The 21189-nt window shown below is 36.3% G+C and overlaps 1 protein-coding gene across 4 annotated transcripts in view; it reads left to right on the top strand.

Moving 5' to 3' along the window:
* ARHGEF12 (Rho guanine nucleotide exchange factor 12) overlaps positions 1-21189 on the top strand; it is a 144400-nt gene that overhangs the window by 98736 nt on the left and 24475 nt on the right. For all 4 annotated transcript variants that reach the window (XM_060017777.2, XM_060017778.2, XM_060017776.2 and 1 more), the window contains 14 exons: positions 838-912; positions 3194-3286; positions 4857-4967; positions 5254-5352; positions 10658-10700; positions 10990-11095; positions 11526-11663; positions 12160-12192; positions 12508-12622; positions 13323-13428; positions 14907-15119; positions 19713-19845; positions 20148-20183; positions 20551-20705. In XM_060017777.2, coding sequence (XP_059873760.1) covers positions 838-912; positions 3194-3286; positions 4857-4967; positions 5254-5352; positions 10658-10700; positions 10990-11095; positions 11526-11663; positions 12160-12192; positions 12508-12622; positions 13323-13428; positions 14907-15119; positions 19713-19845; positions 20148-20183; positions 20551-20705 — 1456 coding nt within the window. The remainder of the gene's footprint in view (positions 1-837; positions 913-3193; positions 3287-4856; positions 4968-5253; positions 5353-10657; positions 10701-10989; positions 11096-11525; positions 11664-12159; positions 12193-12507; positions 12623-13322; positions 13429-14906; positions 15120-19712; positions 19846-20147; positions 20184-20550; positions 20706-21189) is intronic.

Raw genomic sequence — 21189 nt, 5'->3', positions numbered from 1 at the left:
CATATAGTTTGTATTTTACATTAGGTCATCCCACACATACCATGTAAAGTTTATAAAAATCCGTAGATCAGTTTACATGAGGTAGTAACAGAAAAATAGAAGCTTATTTTCATTCCTATAAATAGGCCAAAATGCTTTTAACTTGGTTAGAAAGAATAGTTTGGGGCAGAAAGGTTTAGAGGAAATGGATAAAGATACAGTTTGATTTTGACATAAAGAATTTTTTTTTTTTTTTTTTTTTTTGGCTGTGTTGGGTCTTCGTTGCTGCGCACGGGTTTTCTCTAGTTGTAGCAAGTGTGGGCTCCTCTTTGTTGTGGTGCACGGGCTTCTCATTGCAGTGGCTTCTCTTGTTGTGGAGCACGGGCTCTAGGCATGTGGTCTTCAGTAGTTGTGGCTCGCAGGCTCAGTAGTTGTGGCGCACGGGCTTAGTTGCTCTATGGCATGTGGGATCTTCCCAGACCAGGGCTCAAACCTGTGTCCCCTGCATTGGCAGACAGATTCTTAACCACTGTGCCACCAGGGAAGCCCTGACATAATGAATTTGTGATATATAATATATCTGGTTAGAGTTATTTGATAGAAATTAACCCTCAGGCCTAAAGATGAAATAAAACTACTCTATATTGTTTTATCAACATAAAACTAAAAAGCTAAGAGAATGAGTGACTTGCCAAAGTCATGTAAAAAGTAGCAGAGCCAAGTATTATATGAAAGATATTCAGTAGTTTCAAACACAGATATGAAATTCAGAACATTATTCTTTCACACAATTTTTCTTTATCTCCTTTGGTGAGCCTATCGAAATGAAACGAATGTCTTTTTTTTTTTCCTCATTAGAGTCCCAAGAGTGGCCTGAAAGAGAGGATTTATCTAGAGGAAAACCCAGAGAAAAGTGAAGTAATTCAGGACACTGTGAGTATGAATTCCATGAAATGATAATGTTTTCTTTAGCTTTCCTTATACTTAAGTGACAGAGATATATGATATTTGTGTGTGTGTGTGTATATATATATATATTTTTTTGGAGCAAAAGCTTAAACTTATTAAAGGAACTTAATAAAGATTTGGTAAATGGAGAGCTACTCTATAGTTAGTAATATTAGGTGGTTAAATTTTTTTTATAATAAAGTGCACATATCATAAAATACACTATTTTAACCTTTTTTAAGTTCATCGGCATTGTTACATTCACATCACTGTGCAGCCATCACCACATCTATCTCTAGAACTTTTTCGTCTTTCCCGACTGAAACTTGGTGTCCACTAAACACTAACTCCCCATTATCCTCTCCGTTCAGCTCCTGGCAACCATCATTCTACTTTCTGTCTCTTTGAATTTGACTAGGAGCCACATATGAGTAGAATCATACAATATGTGTCCTTCTGTGACCAGCTTATTTCACTAAGCATAATGTCTTCAGTGTTCATCAGTGATTTAGCATGTATCAGAATTCCCTTCCTTTTTAAGGCTGAATAATAATCCATTTTGTGTTTATACCACATTTTGTTTATCCATTCATTCATCAGTGAACACTTGGGTTGTTTCCACCTTTTGACTGTTGTGAATCATGTTACTCTGAACATGGATGTACAAATAAATATCTGTTCAAGTTCTTCCGTTCAGTTCTTTTGGGTGTATGCTCAGAATGGAATTGCTAGATCTTGCATCTTCTTAATTGAATACTTTTAGCATTCTGAGTTTATTTTTTAATTAGGACTTGTATAAAGTTTTATAGTAAAAGATTTAACAGCATATTGTGATTCATCTATTATTAGCAACATAAGGAGGGACTGTTGAAAAATCAGAAGTATCACATCAAAATAAAGACAAAATAAAAAGTTGTCTCACTGATACTCTAAACAAATTTCTGTTGTTTTACCTGATTTTTTTAAAAAATTATTAAAGGCTTATGGTTTAAAAAACAAGAGTAAAAAAGGCGGAATCAAGTTCAGGAAATGCAAATACATAGAGTTGCAACACACTTAAGGAAGAAAAACTACAGCTATGTATTATTCACTTAATTTATAACTTGTTGGTCCATGTATATAGTTTCAACTGTAACTACTGTGCAGATAACTTCCAAATCACTATCAAAGAGAGCCTCACTCTCTTTGCTCAAATCCAGATCGTACAGCATTCAACTGCTGTCATATTTAAGCCAAACTCATTTTTTTCATATTTGTTCCAAATTTTCTATTTCTCTTAATACGGTATGGTCTCTGATTTCAGTGTTGGTAGTATTCAAATATTCCTTATTTTTTGCACTACACAGTAATGTTCCACGGCTGCCTTTTTCATGTGAAATCCAAATTTGTAAGTGAATTGACACATAGATGAGCTATTGCACCGGAGTGAGATCTACCGACCTACAATTTATTTTTACAGTCTTGTTGTCATTGTTTCTATAGCAGTGTTTGTGTGATTACTTGAACATTTTATTGCATTATGGCAGTGATTTTCGACTAGGAGTGATTTTGTCCTTTGGGGGACATTTGGCAATGTCTGGAAACATTTTTGATTGTCATGACTGGGAGGCTGCTCCTGGCATCTAGTGGGTGGGGAGAAGCCAAGGATGCTGCTCCACATTTTACAATGCATATGACAGCCTCCACAACAAAGAATTATCTGGCCCAAAATGTCAACAGTACCAGGATTGAAAACGCTGCATTGTGTGCTTATGAAAATGAACTTTAAATGAAAAAATAAGGTTCAGTGACAGCTTTTAATTATATGACCTTAATAGAAATTTTTGTATTAACCTCTCTGCTAAACTTACTTCTCTTCTCATTTTTCCTTTGTCCTGTTGTCTTCATTCACTTTTAAACTAACTTTTAAAAATTGTTAACTATTTATGTAAGCCAGCTTTATTTCTTTCTATAACAAGGTCTAGATATGTATGAAATAATAAATGAAGTATACAGAGAGGGATTAGAATCAGATAACCAAGGGTGTAGTAAGCAAAGGGTGTTTATGATTTCCAGGGGAAATGTTCTCCCCCGCCCCCCGCCCCCAAGAAACAGTCAACACTGGAAAATTTGAGAACCACTTTGAAAATAAAGTACCTAAAGAAGATAAATAAAAAGAAATCCAGTCAGTTTAGTGAAACATGTCTTTGTGATGGTTTGGCTTTATCCTGTCTCTGAAATTGACCACTGGCTAATTTTTCTGTTCCTTTTCTCTGAATGTCACCAGGACACTCAATCACTTATTGGGAGTCCCTCTACCCGTATAGCACCTCATATTATTGGAGCAGAGGATGATGACTTTGGTACTGAACATGAACAGGTGATGACTTTTTTTCTAAAAAACAAATTATTAATTTTCTGAGATGTTTGATTTCTTGCAAAAATGAACACTTTCTGGAGACTGAAATTATATTTATAAGGATTTGAAGCTAAAATCTTAGAACTAAGATTAATTAATTGTCTAATTACCCAGGTTAATTGCTTATTTTAGCTTTGACCAATAGAAATGGCTTCGCTTTTGAAGCTGGTAAGAAGTCATTGATTTATACCTAAGTATCTCATCTTGGGAGAGGGGTATGTTATTATAAATTTTTTAAAAAATTTCAAATTCCAGTTGTTTATTGATGGTATATAGGAATATGATTGGCTTTATTCTTGTCCTTGTATCCCATGATCTTGTTAGTAAACTCACTACTTCTAAGAGCTTTTTAAAGTAACTTTTTAGGATTTTCTACATAGACAACCACGAACAGAGACAATTTTTATTTCCTTGTTTCCAATCTGTTTATCTTTTATTTCTTGCTCTTACCTTTATTGTACTAGTTAGGATTTCCGGTATGAGGTTGAATCGGTGTGGTGAGACAGGACATCCTTGTCTTATTCCTGATCTTAGGAAGAAAGCATTCAGTCGTTTATTATTAAGTATGATGTTAGCTATAGGTTTTTTGTAGATACTGTTTTTTTTAATTGAGAAAGTTTCCTTCTATTCCTAGTTTGATAAGAGTTTTTATCATGAATGGATGTTGACTTTTGTTGAATGACTGAGATGATCATATGTTGTTTTTTAAAATTTAGTCTCAATATGGTAAATTACATTAATTGATATTATGAGCATTTTGAAACAGCTTTGTATTCCTGGGATAAACCACAGTTGGTCATAATATATTTTCCTTTTCATAATAATGTTGGATTCAATTAACTCTTATTTTGCTGAGGATTTTTGCATCTGTGTTTATGGAGGATATTAGTCTGTAGTTTTTTTTTTTTTAATAATGTCTTTGGTTTTGATACTTGGGTAATGCTGAACTCTTAGAATGAGTTGAGAAGTGTTACTCCTCTTGTATTTTCTGAAAGAGATTGTGTAGAATTGGTATTATTTGTTTAGATTAACTTATATGATTCTAGGTTACCTTAAGTTTAACTATTGCTGTTTTCTGTGTTCAGTGTAGTTTGGGAATATACAAGTATTCTAGGAGTTGTCTTATTTAAAATCATACAGCTCCCTTTCCTACCACCATTTCTACGATTAGCTCGAAAGGAAGACAGCTATTTTGTTATTAGGCAAAAAGCCTTCCATTGCATTTTTAGAAGTGTTATTAGCCTGTTTTTTTGCATACTGATTTGTAGACATGTGAGCTCTTTGATAATCATCTTCTGGACTTTTATTCTCCCAGGATGGCCTTCCCTCCATCCTATTCCCAAGAGATTATTTTCAGAGGAGGAGAGTCCATAGCCTGTATTGCTAATAAATTCTAGTGAAATTTTTTTAAATCTTGAATTTTTTTAGGGTAGGTTAAAGTGAAATTTGGACAGTTACGTTTAATTGAGCTGACATTACATTTTGCATTTATATATTGGCATTATTGATGTATAATTACCTCTTTTTCTAGATCAATGGGCAGTGCAGCTGTTTCCAGAGCATTGAACTGCTAAAATCTCGCCCTGCTCACTTGGCTGTTTTCTTACACCATGTAGTTTCACAGTTTGACCCTGCAACATTGGTAATATATTTTATGATTTCACCAATTCAGAGTTCTTACATTGATTCATATACCATAAAACTTTTCACTTCAGCAAGATGAGTGGATGGACTTCTTTCAGGTTTCTAAACATATTAGATACGAAAGATGATTAAAATGTTACTAATTTATTTTTTTATAAGACTTGGTTATATGGTAATAACTACATTGTTTATGGTGACCTACTTGTTCAAGGCATTCCTACTTGACGAGGATCCAGCAGATTACATTTTTCATGATTTCTCCCCCATTTCTTTCTCTACTACAGCTCTGTTATCTCTATTCAGACCTGTATAAACAGACCAATTCCAAGGAGACTCGTCGTGTCTTCCTTGAGTTTCATCAGTTCTTCCTGGATCGATCTGCAGTAAGTTACCAAGTTAATATTATAATCTTTGCTTTAGTACATTGAAGTATTGGCCTCCTACTTCTAGTCTTCCCTCCCATGTTTTTGGACTTCATTGTGCTTTCTGACATCTATATTATATCTCAATTACTGATTATTCTTGACTATAATTTTTGTATCATTTCTAAGTTAGTTGTAGGCATATGAATTCTCACGGTAAGTTTCAAGGGATATATATGTATATTGGGGTTTATACATGTGCATATTTAGGATGAGGGAGTGAAAAAGAGAACATAAATGATATACATATATATACATATATATTAGGATTGAAAGGGCAATATTTGTGTAATTGAACTCTGGTTGGCCTCTTTGAAGTTTGGAGGCACAAGGGTAACTGAAAAATGGTGGAAAAGATCTTACTAGTATAAATGATAATAGATAATAGTAGTGTTTTATTTTACCGGTAGAAATCTTAGTAAGGTTTTAAACTAATATGTTTTTGTTTTTTCTGTAATTTTCTTTTTTTGTAGTACCTGTCTGGTTTTGGTATCAGGGTGATGGTGGCCTCGTAGAATGAGTTTGGGAGTGTTCCTTCCTCTGCAATTATTTGGAAGAGTTAGAGAAGGATGGGTGTTAGCTCTTCTCTAAATGTTTGATAGAATTCGCCTGTGAAGCTATCTGGTCCTGGGCTTTTGTTTGTTGGGAGATATTTAATCACAGTTTTAATTTCATTACTTGTGATTGGTCTGTTCATATTTTCTGTTTCTTTCTGGTTCAGTCTTGGAAGGTTATACCTTTCTAAGAATTTGTCCACTTCTTCCAGGTTGTCCCTTTTATTGGCATAGAGTTGCCTGTAGTAGTCTCTATGATGCTTTGTATTTCTGCAGTGTCTGTTATAACTTCTCCTTTTTTCATTTCTAATTTTATTGATTTGAGCCCGCTCCCTCTTTTTCTTGATGAGTCTGGCTAAAGGTTTATCAATTTTGTTTACCTTCTCAAAGAACTAGCTTTTAGTCTTATTGATCTTTGCTATTGTTTTCTTTGTTTCTATTTCATTTATTTCTGCTCTGATCTTTATGATTTATTTCCTTCTACTAACTTTGTTTGTTCTTCTTTCTCTAGTTGCTTTAGGTGTAAGGTTAGATTGTTTATTTGAAATTTTTCTTGTTTCTTGAGGTAGGATTATATTGCTATAAACTTCCCTCTTAGAACTGCTTTTGCTGTATCCCGTAGGTTTTAGGTCATCGTGTTTTCGTTGTCATTTGTCTCTAGGTATTTTTTGATTTCCCCTTTGATTTCTTCAGTGATCTCTTGGTTATTTAGTAATGTATTGTTTAGCCTCCATGTGTTTGGTCTTTTACGTTTTTTTCCCTGTAATTTATTTCTAACCTCATAGCGTTCTGGTCAGAAAAGATGCTAGATATGATTTCAATTTTCTTAAATTTACCGAGGCTTGATTTGTGATCCAAGATGTAATCTGTCCTGGAGAATGTTCCATGTGCACTTGAGAAGAAAGTGTAATCTGCTGTTTTCAGCTGGAATATCCTGTAAATATCAATTAAATCTATCTAGTCTATTGTGTCATTTAAAGCTTGTGTTTCCTTATTAATTTTCTGTCTGGATGGTCTGTCCATTGGTGTAAGTGAGCTGTTAAAGTCCCCCACTATTATTGTGTTATTGTCGATTTCCTCTTTTATAGCTGCAAGCATTTGCCTTAAGTATTGAGGTGCTCCTATGTTGGGTGCATATATATTTATAATTGTTAGATCTTCTTCTTGGATTGATCCCTTGATCATTATGTAGTGTCCTTCCTTGTCTCTTATAACACTCTTTATTGTACAGTGTATTTTATCTGATATGAGTATTGCTACTCCAGCTTTCTTTTGATTTCCATTTGCATGGAAAATCTTTTTCCATCCCCTCACTTTCAGTCTGTATGTGTCCCTAGGTCTGAAGTGGGTCTCTTGTAGACAGCATATATATGGGTCTTATTTTTGTATCCGTTCAGTGAGCCTGTGTTTTTTGGTTGGAGCATTTAATCCATTCACATTTAAGGTAATTATCGACGTGTATGTTCCTATTACCATTTTCTTAATTGTTTTGGTTTTGTTTTTGTAGGTCCTTCTCTTCTCTTGTGTTTTGCACTTAGAGAAGTTCCTTTAGCGTTTTTTGTAGAGCTGGTTTGATGGTGCTGAATTCTCTTAGCTTTTGCTAGTCTGTAAATGTAAAGCTTTTTTTTTTTTTTTTGTAAAGCTTTTGATTTCTCTGTCAAATCTGAATGAGATCCTTGCAGGGTAGAGTAATCTTGCTTGTAGCTTCTTCCCTTTCATCACTTTCAATATATCATGCCACTCCCTTCTGGCTTGTAGAGTTTCTGCTGAGAAATCAGCTGTTAACCTTATGGGAGCTCCCGTTCCCCTGTATGTTATTTGCTGTTTTTCCTTTGTTGCTTTTAAGAATTTTTCTTTGTCTTTAATTTTTGTCAGTTTGATTACCATGTGTCTCAGCATGTTTCTCCTAGGGTTCATCCTGCCTGGGACTCTCTGCGCTTCCTGGACTTGGGTGGCTATTTCCTTTCCCATGTTAGGGAAGTTTTCGACTATAATCTCTTCAGATATTTTCTTGGGTCCTTTCTCTCTCTCTTCTCCTTCTGGGATCCCTATAATGTGAATGTTGGTGCATTTATTGTTGTCCCAGAGGCCTCTTAGGCTGTCTTCACTTCTTTTCATTCTTTTTTCTTTATTCTGTTCCACAGCAATGAATTCCACCATTCTGTCTTCCAGGTCACTTATCCGTTCTTCTGCCTCAGTTATTCTGCTACTGATTCCTTCTAGTGTATGTTTCATTTCAGTTATTGTATTGTTCATCTCTGTTTGTTCTTTAATTCTTCTAGGTGTTTGTTCTTTAATTCTTCTAGGTCTTTGTTAAACATTTCTTGCATCTTCTCAATCTTTGCCTCCATTCTTTTTCCGAGGTCCTGGATCATCTTCACTATCATTATTCTGAATTCTTTTTCTGGTCGGTTCCCTATCTCCACTTAATTTAATTGTTCTTCTGGGATTTTATCTTGTTCCCTCATCTGGTACATAGTCCTCTGCCTTTTCATTTTGTCTCTTTCTGTGAATGTGGTTTTCATTCCACAGGCTGCAGGATTGTAGTTCTTCTTGCTTCTGCTCTAGTATGTTTTATTATTAGCCTTGCTATAGGGTAAATAACAGTTAGCCCTTAATACCTCTTGAAGAATCATGCTGCATGTCCCTAGTTCTTTCATATTTGCATTTCTCTTAGATGACTGTTTCACACCTTTTCTCTCTTAAACTCTCCATCACTTCCTCTCCTGTTCTTTTCTCAACTGATGACCTTGCTGTTTCTTTGAGAAATTTAAATTACACAGAAGATAACTTCTACCAGATATATCATCCTACCTCTATCATACCATATGCTCTGCCCTCTCTCCTGATGCTATATAGGGATTGTTCTGCTTTTATCTAAGGCCACCTCTTCCCCTGTTTATCCTGAGTGTATTTTCTTATACCTACTTAAAGATTAGTTATTCTAGCAGTTCTTCTCTCCTGCATCATCAGTTTTTTTGTTTTCTATTGAATCATTCATATTAGCATGCAGACATGGTTAGTTCTCTTATCTTAAAACAAACTCACATAGAAACATTTTGGCTCCACTTCTTCCTCCAGCACTTGCCCCATTTTCTTTGTATTTTTTGCAAAGTTACCTGTACACCTACACATGGCTGAATACAGTTACCTTCTCAGTGAAGCCTGAATTCCCTGACCAATTTACTTAAAATTTCATCTCCCCCGACTTTCTGTCGCCTTTCCCGTGTTATTTTTGTCTATAGAATTTATGTTTTCTTTTTTAATTTATTTTTTGTCTATATTCCTACTCTTCTACCCCAAATGTAAGCTCCATCAGGGCAGATATTTTTGTTCTGTTTGTTCACTGCTATTTCACCAGCACTGAATAGATCCTGGCAGAGTGGTCACTCAGATAGTTACTGAATGGATTAGGTAGGGTTCTGATTACACTGCCATTGTTTAAAATATTACACAATATATTTATTAAGATAACTTTCTTTCATGAAGAAATGACAGTATATTTGTATTTCACATTTCTTAAGAGTGCTTGCTCCATGCTAGGTCAGAACTTTATATTTTGCTGCTCGTGATCTATATAAGTTTATCAAAATGAAAGTGTAAGAACCCTGATAGATTAATTTGCTAATTATGCTTTTATGCCACAGGTCATATTTATTTCATATAAATACCCACATACAGAAATGAACATATATATACTTTTTCGCATTTGTGCTAGAAATACTTTTAGGAAAGTTGATTTGAGCTACTTTATGGCAACTTCAGTTAAAGAGAAAGCTTTGAAATCCATTTCACTGTTCTTCAAATAAATATTAGAGATCTCATAATTTTTAGCAGTGACTTATTTTCAAATGTAAAACTTAAGGTCTCATGTTAATTGTTTAAATTCTGAAAGGATATGACTTAAGTAGGTGTATAATACAAAGTAACCATGAAGAAGTTAATATATTTTCTCCAAATGCAAAACAATTTCTTTCCAAGACATTTCCCGAATTAACAGGAGATAATTATCTGGTAATGGGACCAAAAACTGCAGTTATTATGTGAACAAATCCTAGCTAAGAAGAAGTAAATTATGACACAGTCGTCTTAGTTCACTAGTAAGAGCTACACATGAAAGACCTAGAGATTTAAGACTCCAGAGCCTCCACGTTGATATGCAACACTTTCTCATTGGGAGTGTGACTATTGCTGTGAGGGTTCTTTAGCTTTACACAGCAAAATGGTTGGGAATATCATGGTCTGTAGTGTGAGTATATCAAAAAAGTAAATAAAAATCATCATTATATATGAGTAAATTTTTCATATGATATACACGTAGTTGAGGTTTTACCTGTATTGATTCAAATGATGTATAACTGATTATCTTAACCAGTGATTCTAGAAAGCCCAAGCCAATATTGATTCATTTTAGAAAACTAAAGCCAACAGGAATAAGTAAGGCACAGAAGCGTTCAGTCATCTAGTAAAACAAGTGTAGATGTTTCCATTATAATATGATCCTTGGGAAAAAGGCTTATTTTCAAGTTTAACAATACAACATTCCAGAGCTATGAAATTTAGATGGGTGAAACCCAAAAAATGAGCTTATACATGAATATTTTTGTAAAAATAGATATTCAAGTTGTATCTCTTTATTTTGTATAAGTCCTTATATGCATCCTGAAAAACTCTTAGTACTATTTCACTTTTTGTTTGCATTTTTGTTTTAGCACCTGAAAGTTTCTGTTCCTGATGAAATATCAGTAGATCTAGGTAAGTCTGGAGCACCAATATGCTGGAGAATTACATTTCTACAGATACGTAGTTCAGCTCCTCCCTAAGGTTTCTATCTGTTGCGTGGTGACTAGTAGGTGATATGACTCACAGCAGAAAAAAAGCCCATAATACATTTAAGGGTAAATGAAAGATGAATTCTGAGATGAAATACATAAACTGTATTGAACTTCTCTTTGTCTTACTTCAAGTTAAGTTTGCACCAAATCGTGCCAGTTATAATGCAAAAAACATGCCTTAGATCAGGTGACTTCTTCTATTTATGCAGAAAAAAGAAGACCCGAGCTTATTCCTGAGGATCTACATCGCCACTATATCCAAACTATGCAAGAAAGAGTCCACCCAGAAGTTCAAAGGCACTTGGAAGATTTTCGGTAAGCTTGGTGGTAAGCTGATATGGTTGTTCTGAATTAATTTTCTTTTTAAGTAGGAAAAGGTTATACATTAAGTCCTTGGCTCAGCATATCGTCTTTAGCACTGTTACTAAAGCCTAATGCACATCTGCAGTCAGAAGGCTGGCGTGGTACTGAGAGTGCACAGTCCCCATTCCTTACGCTGTCAGCAATTGTGCTTAGCATTAGTACTCTGTGCTAAGTGTGTCCTTCAGGATATGCGTTCTGTTGAGTGATGGCCTCTAGAATTTTCTTCCTCCAGTGTCCTAGGTGACATGGGCCCCCAAATAGAAAACTGTGACATTTTGCCTGTTGCTAGAAATTCACAGCTGTGGAAACTCTGATGAAACATCTCCAGAGGGAGGTAGTTTTTCTCTAGGCTACCTCAGGAAATTTCTCCTATTCCCTTTAGACAGAAACGTAGCATGGGGCTGACGTTGGCTGAAAGCGAACTGACTAAAATTGATGCAGAGAGAGACAAGGACCGGGTAACTTTGGAGAAGGAACGGGCATGTGCAGAGCAGATTGTTGCCAAAATTGAAGAAGTGTTGTAAGTAACAGAAATACATGTAGAAAGGCCCTCTCTACTAAGATGCTAATTGTGCTTAAAGTGAACAAATTTAGAAGGGGGGTCAGGTTGTCTATGTGGAGCTGTTTATTCTGTCGTAATACTTGAGAAGCTGGAATTTTACATTTATGCTGATACTTTCGATGACGTTCTTGTATTTCTTTTTCTGGGTGTTGGTAAAATGAGTAACTATAAAATTTCTAACTGATCAAAAACAGGTTGAATACTTATATTGGCTTCAATTCACAGACTTTGGAAATGTTTCTTGCTATCAGACATTTACGGTTGATGACATGAGTGTGAAAAGCATATGGTTCCTTCAGGGATTAGAATTTTTCTGATGTTTTATTCCAGGTGACAGAGATTTGGGGTGGGTCCCAAAGCATTTGGCTCTGTTCTGCTGTTTCAGTTATCTGAGTTTAATAACAGCTCTTTTATTAAACTTTAATGTTTCATTTTTAAATGTTTTTATTTTTAGAATGACTGCTCAGGCTGTAGAAGAAGATAAGAGGTAATATAACTACTTTTTTCCTAGAATTTTTAAGGAAAAAAGAAACTATCTTGTCTCCTGCCCTAAATTATGATTTCTTTCTTTTAACATAAAAATATAGACTGTCTCCCTCTGGTGGCCTGTATTTTACTTGACTAATATTCTAGTATCTTGAGTAGAATCCTTTACTATTCACAGTGAATAGATAGCTCCTTATTTTTCACTTGATGAATTCTAAGAATTTCAGCATTGGGGTTTTGGAAGTCATTTGATATCTTTATTCTACCCACCATCCCTTCCCAGAAGTCTTATTTTACTTAATCCTTTCTCCCTCAGTTCAACAATGCAATATGTTATTCTCATGTACATGAAGCATTTGGGAGTAAAAGTGAAAGAACCTCGAAATTTGGAGCACAAGCGAGGTCGGATTGGATTCCTTCCAAAAATCAAGGTAAGACTAGAATAATAATAGTGTGTTAAGGTCTCCATGCTTCTTTACATCTGATTGCAGTGCTTTCCTTCTTCTTAGTATTTACTTTTTCAGCAAATTAGTGCTAGGCATGCCAATAGGAATAAGATGTGGTCCCTGTTCTCAAGAAACTCAAAATCTAGTGAGAAATCCAGCCATACAAGCTAATTTATTAGGCAGTGTGAAAAGTGAAACTAGTAGTTTATACAGAGAGCTGTCCCTAACTGTTCTGGCCTCATACTTTTCTTTTATGGTACCTGTCAGTGTTTGTAATTTTGTATGGCTTGGTTTCTTTTTTGTTAGATTGTAAATCTGGATGAAGATAAGGACCTCCTTCATTGTATCCCCAGCTTTTAGCATAGTGCCTTCGTACATTATTAGCTTAGTAAATATTGTTCAACAGATGAATGAATTACTTAGAACAGGCTCCCAGTAAATGTGCTATAAACCTACCTTTTACTTTCCAAAATTGTCAGTTCTGAAGGGTTTGAAAAGGCATCTTGAGTTTGGTATGTGCATAGTACTGTGTGCCAGCCTCTAGTGAGTGCCCTGTGTGTGTCTTTCATTTACATTTAACCAGTTTCTTTCAACTGACCATTAGAATGTGTTTCTGTTTAAAAGCAACAAAAGAAATCTACTCTGTTACGTATGTGTTATCTTTTTGATTGTACCTCAACTCTAGCAAAGTATGAAGAAAGATAGGGAAGGCGAAGAAAAAGGGAAGCGAAGAGGATTCCCCAGCATCTTGGGACCCCCAAGGAGACCAAGCCGTCATGACAACAGTGCAAGTACGTTGAAGTTTAAAATGCTGCATTCCCACCCTTCCATGCCGTCTTTACATCTAGGCTCATTTAGCTAGAATGGGTTGCTGGAAAAAGGTGTTCCAGAAGTGTTTCCACTGAACTTCCGTTGTTTCTATTCAATGTGATTTCTGAACTAAAGCCCCATGTGACTTCACAGTTGTCATAAACATCTTATTTAATGTCAGTAGAGTATTCCATTAGTTGTCCATAACATAGTTTACTTACCTGTTCTGATTTTGTTTGCATTCAAATTCTGATTGTTAAATTTATAAAACAAGATGTGCATGGATTTCTCCACCACACTTTGTTTTTCCTCTTTATACATACATTACTCACTTACTCCATACTTCTGCAGTTTTTCCACCTCTTCATTGTGTTTTATTTCCTGATGTCCCTCCACCCTCAGGCCTATTGGAGAGGCAGTCTCCTAGAGAGGGCTGCAGGAGAAGTAGGGGTGGGCGAGCTGCTGTGGGGAGAGAAATTAGCTCATATAGTGGTCTTCAAGGTGACAGGTACCACATTTGAAAATATTGGCATGGGCTGGAGTTGGGGGGGTATTGTGATACAGTGAACCTGAATGTCCCACACAATGAGGAACTCTCACTCAAAATGTCAGTGGTGCCCCTTGCTGAGAAACACTGAGAAGATGAAGGAAATTTTTAGAGAAGAGGTTGAGGAGAACAGAGCATTTCACAGATGCTGACCATGAGTTCCAAGGGATACAGAAGAGGAATTGTAGGAATTGGGGAAGGAAGAATTTTAGGATTAGAGATGTACAAAGCTGTGTGGGGATGTGCCAGGTTATGGGGGACGATGAGCTGAGAGTCTTTAGCTTCTCATGGTGACTGATGTGAACAGTGGTAATGGGCAGCATAAGGATTATTCTGCATGGTCTCTGAGGCATGTCGTGATGATGAAGTTGTGAGTGTTAGCGAGAAGCTAGGGGCTTGCTAAGAGCTCACAGAGCTAAAAGGCTTCATCTTCTCTCTTACAAATGAATACAGCTTCGTACGTGTCCATCTCCGGCTCTCGGCATCCCCTCTGCCCCCACCCACTGTTGCTCTCCTCAGCTCCTTTTCTCATGCCCCTTCTTCTCCTGCCTCTTCTCACCCGCCTCATCTTCTACCATCTCCCACCCTTTTCTCTTCATCCTCCTTCACCTTCTCCTGCCTTTCTCTCTTTCTCTCTCTCTTTCTTTTCTCTCTTTTTTTCTCTCTCTCTCTCTTGCTCTCTCTTTCCTCCCTCCTTCCTTCCTTCTCTTTCTATCTTCCTTTCTTTCCTTTCCCTCCCTTCTTTCTGTCGATCTGTTTATCTATCTATCTATCCCTCACTCTGTATAATAATTCACGTTATATTTTTCTAGGGCCCACCATGTTCCAGACATTTTTCTAGATTCTTTTCAGCATCTTTTTTTTTTTAAGCTGTTTTGCAGCATGAATTATTAACTGTTGCTTTCTGTTCAGTTGGCAGAGCCATGGAACTACAGAAGCAGCGCCACCCTAAGCACATATCCACACCCTCATCTGTGAGTCCTGAACCTCAGGACTCTGCTAAGTTGCGCCAGAGTGGATTAACAAGTGAAGGAGTAGACACTGGATACCTGCCAGCCAATTCCATGTCCTCCATGGTTTCAGGGGCCACTCTTTCCCAGGAAGGAGGGAAAGAGAATGATATGGGTGAGCTAATGCTGTAGTTCAACTTAGCTAAGTGTCAGGATTTTAAAACAACTATACTAAGAAATAGAGTGGCAGGTTATTTAAATCGAGACTGAATCCCAGTTTTAGTTTTAATATTTTAATATTATATAACCAGTGACAAATCTGTGCTGAATGGTAATTTTGCATTCTTATCCATTCAAAAAATGTTTATTACGGACTCCTCTGTCAGGCATTAGCTCTGTGCCAGATGTTATCATACAGAGTAATATGTAGATTCTTGCCCCATGCAGCTTAGTCTTCTGGGAAGATAAGTCATACAAATAAAAACTTCAAATCGTGGGGAGTGTTGAGAGGACTGGTCAGAAGTCAGAGGCAGATGTGTGTATGCGGGGAGCGGGGTGCATCTAAAGAAGACTTTTTAAAAAATCTAAGATTACCAGGGTTGTTTTTTGTTTTTTTTTTTTAACGCTAAGGGGAAGCCAGTGGAGAGGAAGAGGTTGAAAATGCGGGAGCTGGACTATGTATCCAATAGAACAAAGTTTTGAGAAGGAGAGAAGCGATGATATGTGGGGTATATGTGAAGGGCAAGGTTATTAGCTGAGAGTTTGGGTTTAGTGAGAAGGGCAAGGGAATTTGAAAAGTAAAGAAAGATAGGAAGTAATTGTAGATAATTGAGGAAAGAGCTTATTACCATATTTCTTCATACTTGTTATAATGGGTTTCTGAAGCAAGTGATCTGGAAGAATTAGGTGGTTTTATTTGGAGAAGGAAATGCTTCTCTATATTGGTGATTTTGGAAGCAGTTCAATTTCTGGTATGACAAGATCAAGGATAAATCTGTGGGAGTGGTCACCAAGGTGGCAAAGAGGGGGTTACTATAGATGAAGAGGGTAAGGAACAAGGAACCAAGGGTTTGAATACCTTTATACCACCGACTTTGAGATCACTGCATATGGTAATAGCACAGAGAGGAAGACTGTGAGCCAGCAGCCAAAGGTTCAGTGTTGCTAGATGGTTGTTGGTGGGGGGAGAACATGTGATATTATTCAGAGAGTGAGAGCCTCAGTAGAGCAAGGGATTTTTATAAGAAGGTAAGATAATAGTCTAAAAGTAGTACTGAGGAAAAAGAAGGGTCTCTATCTCATCTCCACCCTGCAGTACACAGTGTATGACTGAAACATCAGTCTCTGTTTGAGAGGGCTGTAGCAGAAGAGGTTACCTTCCATGGGATACGAAAGTTTTTACTCAAGACAAAGAAGTAGGGGTGACATTTGTAGAGAAGTGTGGAGGTTCTGTCTTATATGGAATTCTGAAGATGTAGGACTGAGTGATGCATTAATTCATGGCTCTCATGTCTCATTGAAATAAAAGCATGGTAGGTAATGAATAAACAAAAATCATAAAGAGAAAAGAAGTAGAGGAAGAAAAGATATCATTCAGTAAGAGATTTCAACAAATTTTGGGGAGATTGAAAGTGGGCAAGAGTGGTTTGATGGATAAAACAACATAAAGGAAGTCGGAGCCTGTAGTTCGTTTAAGGAGTCCAAGGTGGGAGCCAGTCTGTCAATTAGAACCCAGGAGAGACTTTGGGCTCAGAGTTGGCATAAGTTATGGAGTACATGAGTAAGAAGTAAAGCTGAAAATGATGAATTAATTGAAGGTCTGTAATCAAAACAGTTATGTCAGCAGCTTCTGATCCTTACATTGTAGAATATAAGCAGTGTGTCATTCCTGTATCGGAAGAAAATGAATATGCTCTTTGTTATACAAGTTGAGTGAATTGTATAAGGAGTTAAGTCCTCCATGGTATTAGTGCCCTGGAGCTCACTTTAGGGGGCCTGGAGCATGACAATAGGCATGCCAGGGGCTTACCCTGCTCTGAGGAGCTTCCGGCTGAAATGGCCCTACTTCCACATAGCAGAACGGAAAGCCAAGTCAGCTGCCCAGTCTTTTATTCTTACATATGAACAGCATTACTCACTGTTGGCAAAAGTTATTAGAGTCCAGACCTAAGATAATACATAATGCCAAACATATTAATGGCATAAAAAAGAAAATACAAAATAAACACAAAAACTGCCACTAGCAGAAAATAATTTAGGCAATAAGTAAGAACTTATAAAAATACCTCTAAATTAGATAGTATTCTTGAAGAAATTAAAGAGGTTATTATATCTAAAGCAAGAATAGGATGTTATAAAAAGGGAGCAGAGACCAAAATGTTTTAATGTAACTATTACATATAATAACTGTTTTATTAGTTATTAATTGCTTTGTGATAAATTACCCCAAAGCTTGATGGCTTAATACAAAAAATATTTACTACTTCACATTTTTGGTGGGTAAGGAACTCAAGAGCAGCTTAGCTGGGCAGTTCTGGCTTGGAGTCTCTCATAAAGCTATAGTCGGGATGTCAACCAGCCATCTGAAAGCTTAGTGGGGCCAGTAGACCTCTTCCGTGCTTCCGCAGGTGGCTGGTGGCAGGAAGACTTAGCTCCTTGCTGGGGGCCTCGGCTCCGCCCCACGTGGGCTTCTCCGTGGAACTGCTTGAGTGTTCCCTGACATGGTAGCTGACTTTCCCAGAGTGATCCAAAGGAGAGCGAGAAAGAAATCCCAGTGTTTTTCTGTATGACTTAGTCTGTATGGATATACCCCCTTATTTCAGCAAGTTAGAAGCAAGTCACTAAATCCAGCCCACATTCAAGGAGAGAAAAATTAGGTGCCACTGCTGTGAAGGGAGGAGTAGCAAAGAATTTGTGGACGTATTTTCAGACCACCACAGCTGCTAATAATTAAATAAGAAGAAAAAAAAGAAGTCCCTAAAAATAAAGTCAAGGAAATATTTCAGAATCTGTATCAGAGACATCAAGAGATAGAAATTGGAGAGGCAAGAATTATGTAGAGAGCCACCACGGAGATTCACAAAACATCAGCAGAGGAACTGGAGGAGAGGCAGTCAGAGAAATGACAGAAGAGGGCCTCCCAGCGCTGAAAAAGAATACATGTCTTTCAAACAGAAGGGGCTCACCCGGAACCAACTACAATGAGTAATAATGTCTTAAAAAAAGACCCATGCCTAGAGTAGCTTTGGAAATGTCAGTGCATCAGAGATAAAGAAAAAGAGCCCTGAAAGCTTTCAAGAGAAAGAAAGTGGAGATTATGCTGTCACATTTCTCAGAACATTAGGTGCTAGAATACAAAGGCGCCATGCCTTCAACTTGCTGAAAGAAAATGGCATTGAACTTAGAATTCTATATCCATCCAAACTACCCATCAAATATGAAGAAAGGTACAAAGACATTTTCAGATACTCCAGGATTCAGAGTTTAACTGAACTGCACCCTTTCCTTGAAAATAATTTAAGATACGCACTCCGGCAAAATGAGAGAAAACTTAAGAAAGAAAATCTCATGGGGTCCAGGAAACAGTGGAAACAACCCAGGAAAGTGGTGAAGGGCAGTTCTAGGATGATAGTTGTGTCACAGGCCAAGGGAACAGCTGTTCCAGATTGGAACACAAGAAGAACCTAGGGGATAAGAGAAAAGGAGATTTTAAGCAGTTTATAGTAACAGATGAAAAAGTCTGTGACTTGGTAAAATTATATTACTTTGACAGCAATAAAAGAAAGGCATTTAGAAATGCTAAGAAGAACAGAATTGTTCAAGAAAGTTGTCATGATTTGAACATGAAGCAGAATTTAAAAATGGCATAATCTTAAAGTAATTGATTGAGTATATGACTTTAATGTAATAAATACTCTATTTCAAGTGGCCTAGGAGTTGTATGATTGGACCAGTAGAAAAGAAAACCTAATCCTAACTAACATGCCTCTTAACCTGGCATGAATAATATGTATATATATGTTGTATTACAATATGTGTATGGTCATAATAATGTAAGCACACTATTTGTTTTCAGACTTTTAGAATCAACCTAATAGGCAAAGCACAGAATATTTAGTTGTAAAGGAAAGAAATATAATTAAAGAGAAGGTTATGGACACTAAATACCCAATTTGACATAGAGGAGAATTAAGATACTAACACCTTGTTGGAAAAAAGATATGTATATAATTCTATCATTTAAGCTTAGGGAATAACAAATAAGCCAACTAGGAATAATAATATAGTTATTAAACAGTGGGAAGAAAAAGGGGAGGGAAGTGAAGATGGGGCATATAAGTGAGCAAAATCCTCGGAGGAAGAAGAGATAGATATTTCCTAAATATAATAAATCAAGAAAAAGAACTATGAGGTTATTATTTGGAGGTAGACCCCCATAATAACTAAAATTTGAATGAAAAAGATTGGCACTGGGGGTAAAAAAGGATAAAGTAAGAGAATGTGTCTCCTTATCATACGCCCTTCTGAGTTGTTGCCATATCTTATGTTGATTTTTTAAAACCTGCTTAAAAATGATTTTCCTGTTTATTTTTTAGTGCATTTAAAATTTTTATATTAGAATTTTGTTTCTAGCTAACCTGCAATTGTTTAAGGAAGAATTTGGCTATGGGTGAGGTGGAAACTTTCTGGGTTACTAATTCTTTTTTTTTTTTTTTTTAATCATTGTCTTTAGTAACAGCACCTGAATGTCTGACTTGTGTCTTTTCAGGATCAAAGCAAGTTGGAGAAACGCCAGCATCTGGAGACTCCTTAGATGGCACACCTCGTACTCCCAGTACCATCTTTGACTTCCCACCTCCTCCATTAGACCAAGTGCAGGAGGAGGAATGGGAAGTGGAAAGGTAATTCAGTGATATCTTAGGGGCGTTTAGGACATTGCTTAAAAGCTTTTCACTGTATAGTATGCCTACACTCCGTAGCATTTTTTCCCCCATGTGTTTTTTGGGGGAAGAAGTAGAACTTACTGGTAGTAAATACTAGATAGGTACTGAAATGTTTTTTAATTTATTTGATACTAAATCATTGCAATATCCAGAATTATTTATCAGCCACTGTAGTTTAACACAATTTTGAGAATCTTTGTCATAAATTTCTTGATTTCTGTTTTGTTTTTGTGTTGACTCTCTGTTCTCCATCATTTTAGGGTGACTGAACATGGGACACCAAAGCCCTTTCGAAAGTAAGTATTCCTAAAGTAGCTTTCAATAGGGTATATTTTAAGAAATATATCTTTTCTCCCCAAAGTCCTAGTTTTAAAGGAAAAGAAACCCTGTACACAAATCTGTTAGATAGTATAAAAGAAATTTCTTAATAAACACAATTATTTAAAAGATATTTATAGAGGTATTGATAACACACGTAAGCTGTTTTGTAGGAGATGATGATGTATTTATAACACATGTAAGCTGTTTTGTAAGAGAGGATGATGTTTCAGGCTCTGTGCAAAGCAGTCCTTCAGAAATATGACTGATTTACTGTAGTGTAAAGACTTGTGCTATTGTCCATGTGATATCCTCAAATAGAATCCATTATTTTTTCTTCATTAGGTTTGACAGCATAGCTTTTGGAGAAAGTCAAAGTGAGGATGAACAGTTTGAAAATGACTTAGAGACAGATCCACCCAACTGGCAACAGCTCGTTAGTCGAGAAGTGTTATTGGCACTAAAGCCTTGTGAGATCAAAAGACAGGAAGTAATTAATGGTGAGTTCAATTAGTTTTTGTTGTTGTTATTCACATATATTGAGTTTTATTAGAGTTAAACCAACCCCTGAGCCTTGGAGTTTGCTTCGAAGTGTCTGCTAGCCTTTTGTTTTGAACAGAGAGGAAATTAAACTAATAGATCGATGATCCTTGAACTTTCCAACTTAAAAATGCAAATGATTGTATGATTCTTATTGATAATTTAAAAGGAAAATGCATTTAGCATTCAGGTTATTTAAAATTCATAGCATTATAGATCTTAAACTTGAAAAATCATTGAGACATTTGTCCCATCACTTTACTTTCAGGCTAAGTTATTTTTATGCATAGATTGTAAATGAGGAAGCTAAGGCTCAGGATGAGTGGTTGAATTAGTCAAGATCATACAGCTGATAAGTGACTGGAAGAAAACTAGAATCTAGGTCTTCCTTTATCCTCGTGCATGTTCTTTATTTTATCCTAGCATATATGTGACAGAGAGATG

Source organism: Delphinus delphis, chromosome 8 (assembly GCF_949987515.2).
Source record: "Delphinus delphis chromosome 8, mDelDel1.2, whole genome shotgun sequence".
Taxonomy (NCBI): domain Eukaryota; kingdom Metazoa; phylum Chordata; class Mammalia; order Artiodactyla; family Delphinidae; genus Delphinus; species Delphinus delphis.
This window is presented reverse-complemented; position numbering and strand designations above follow the sequence as displayed.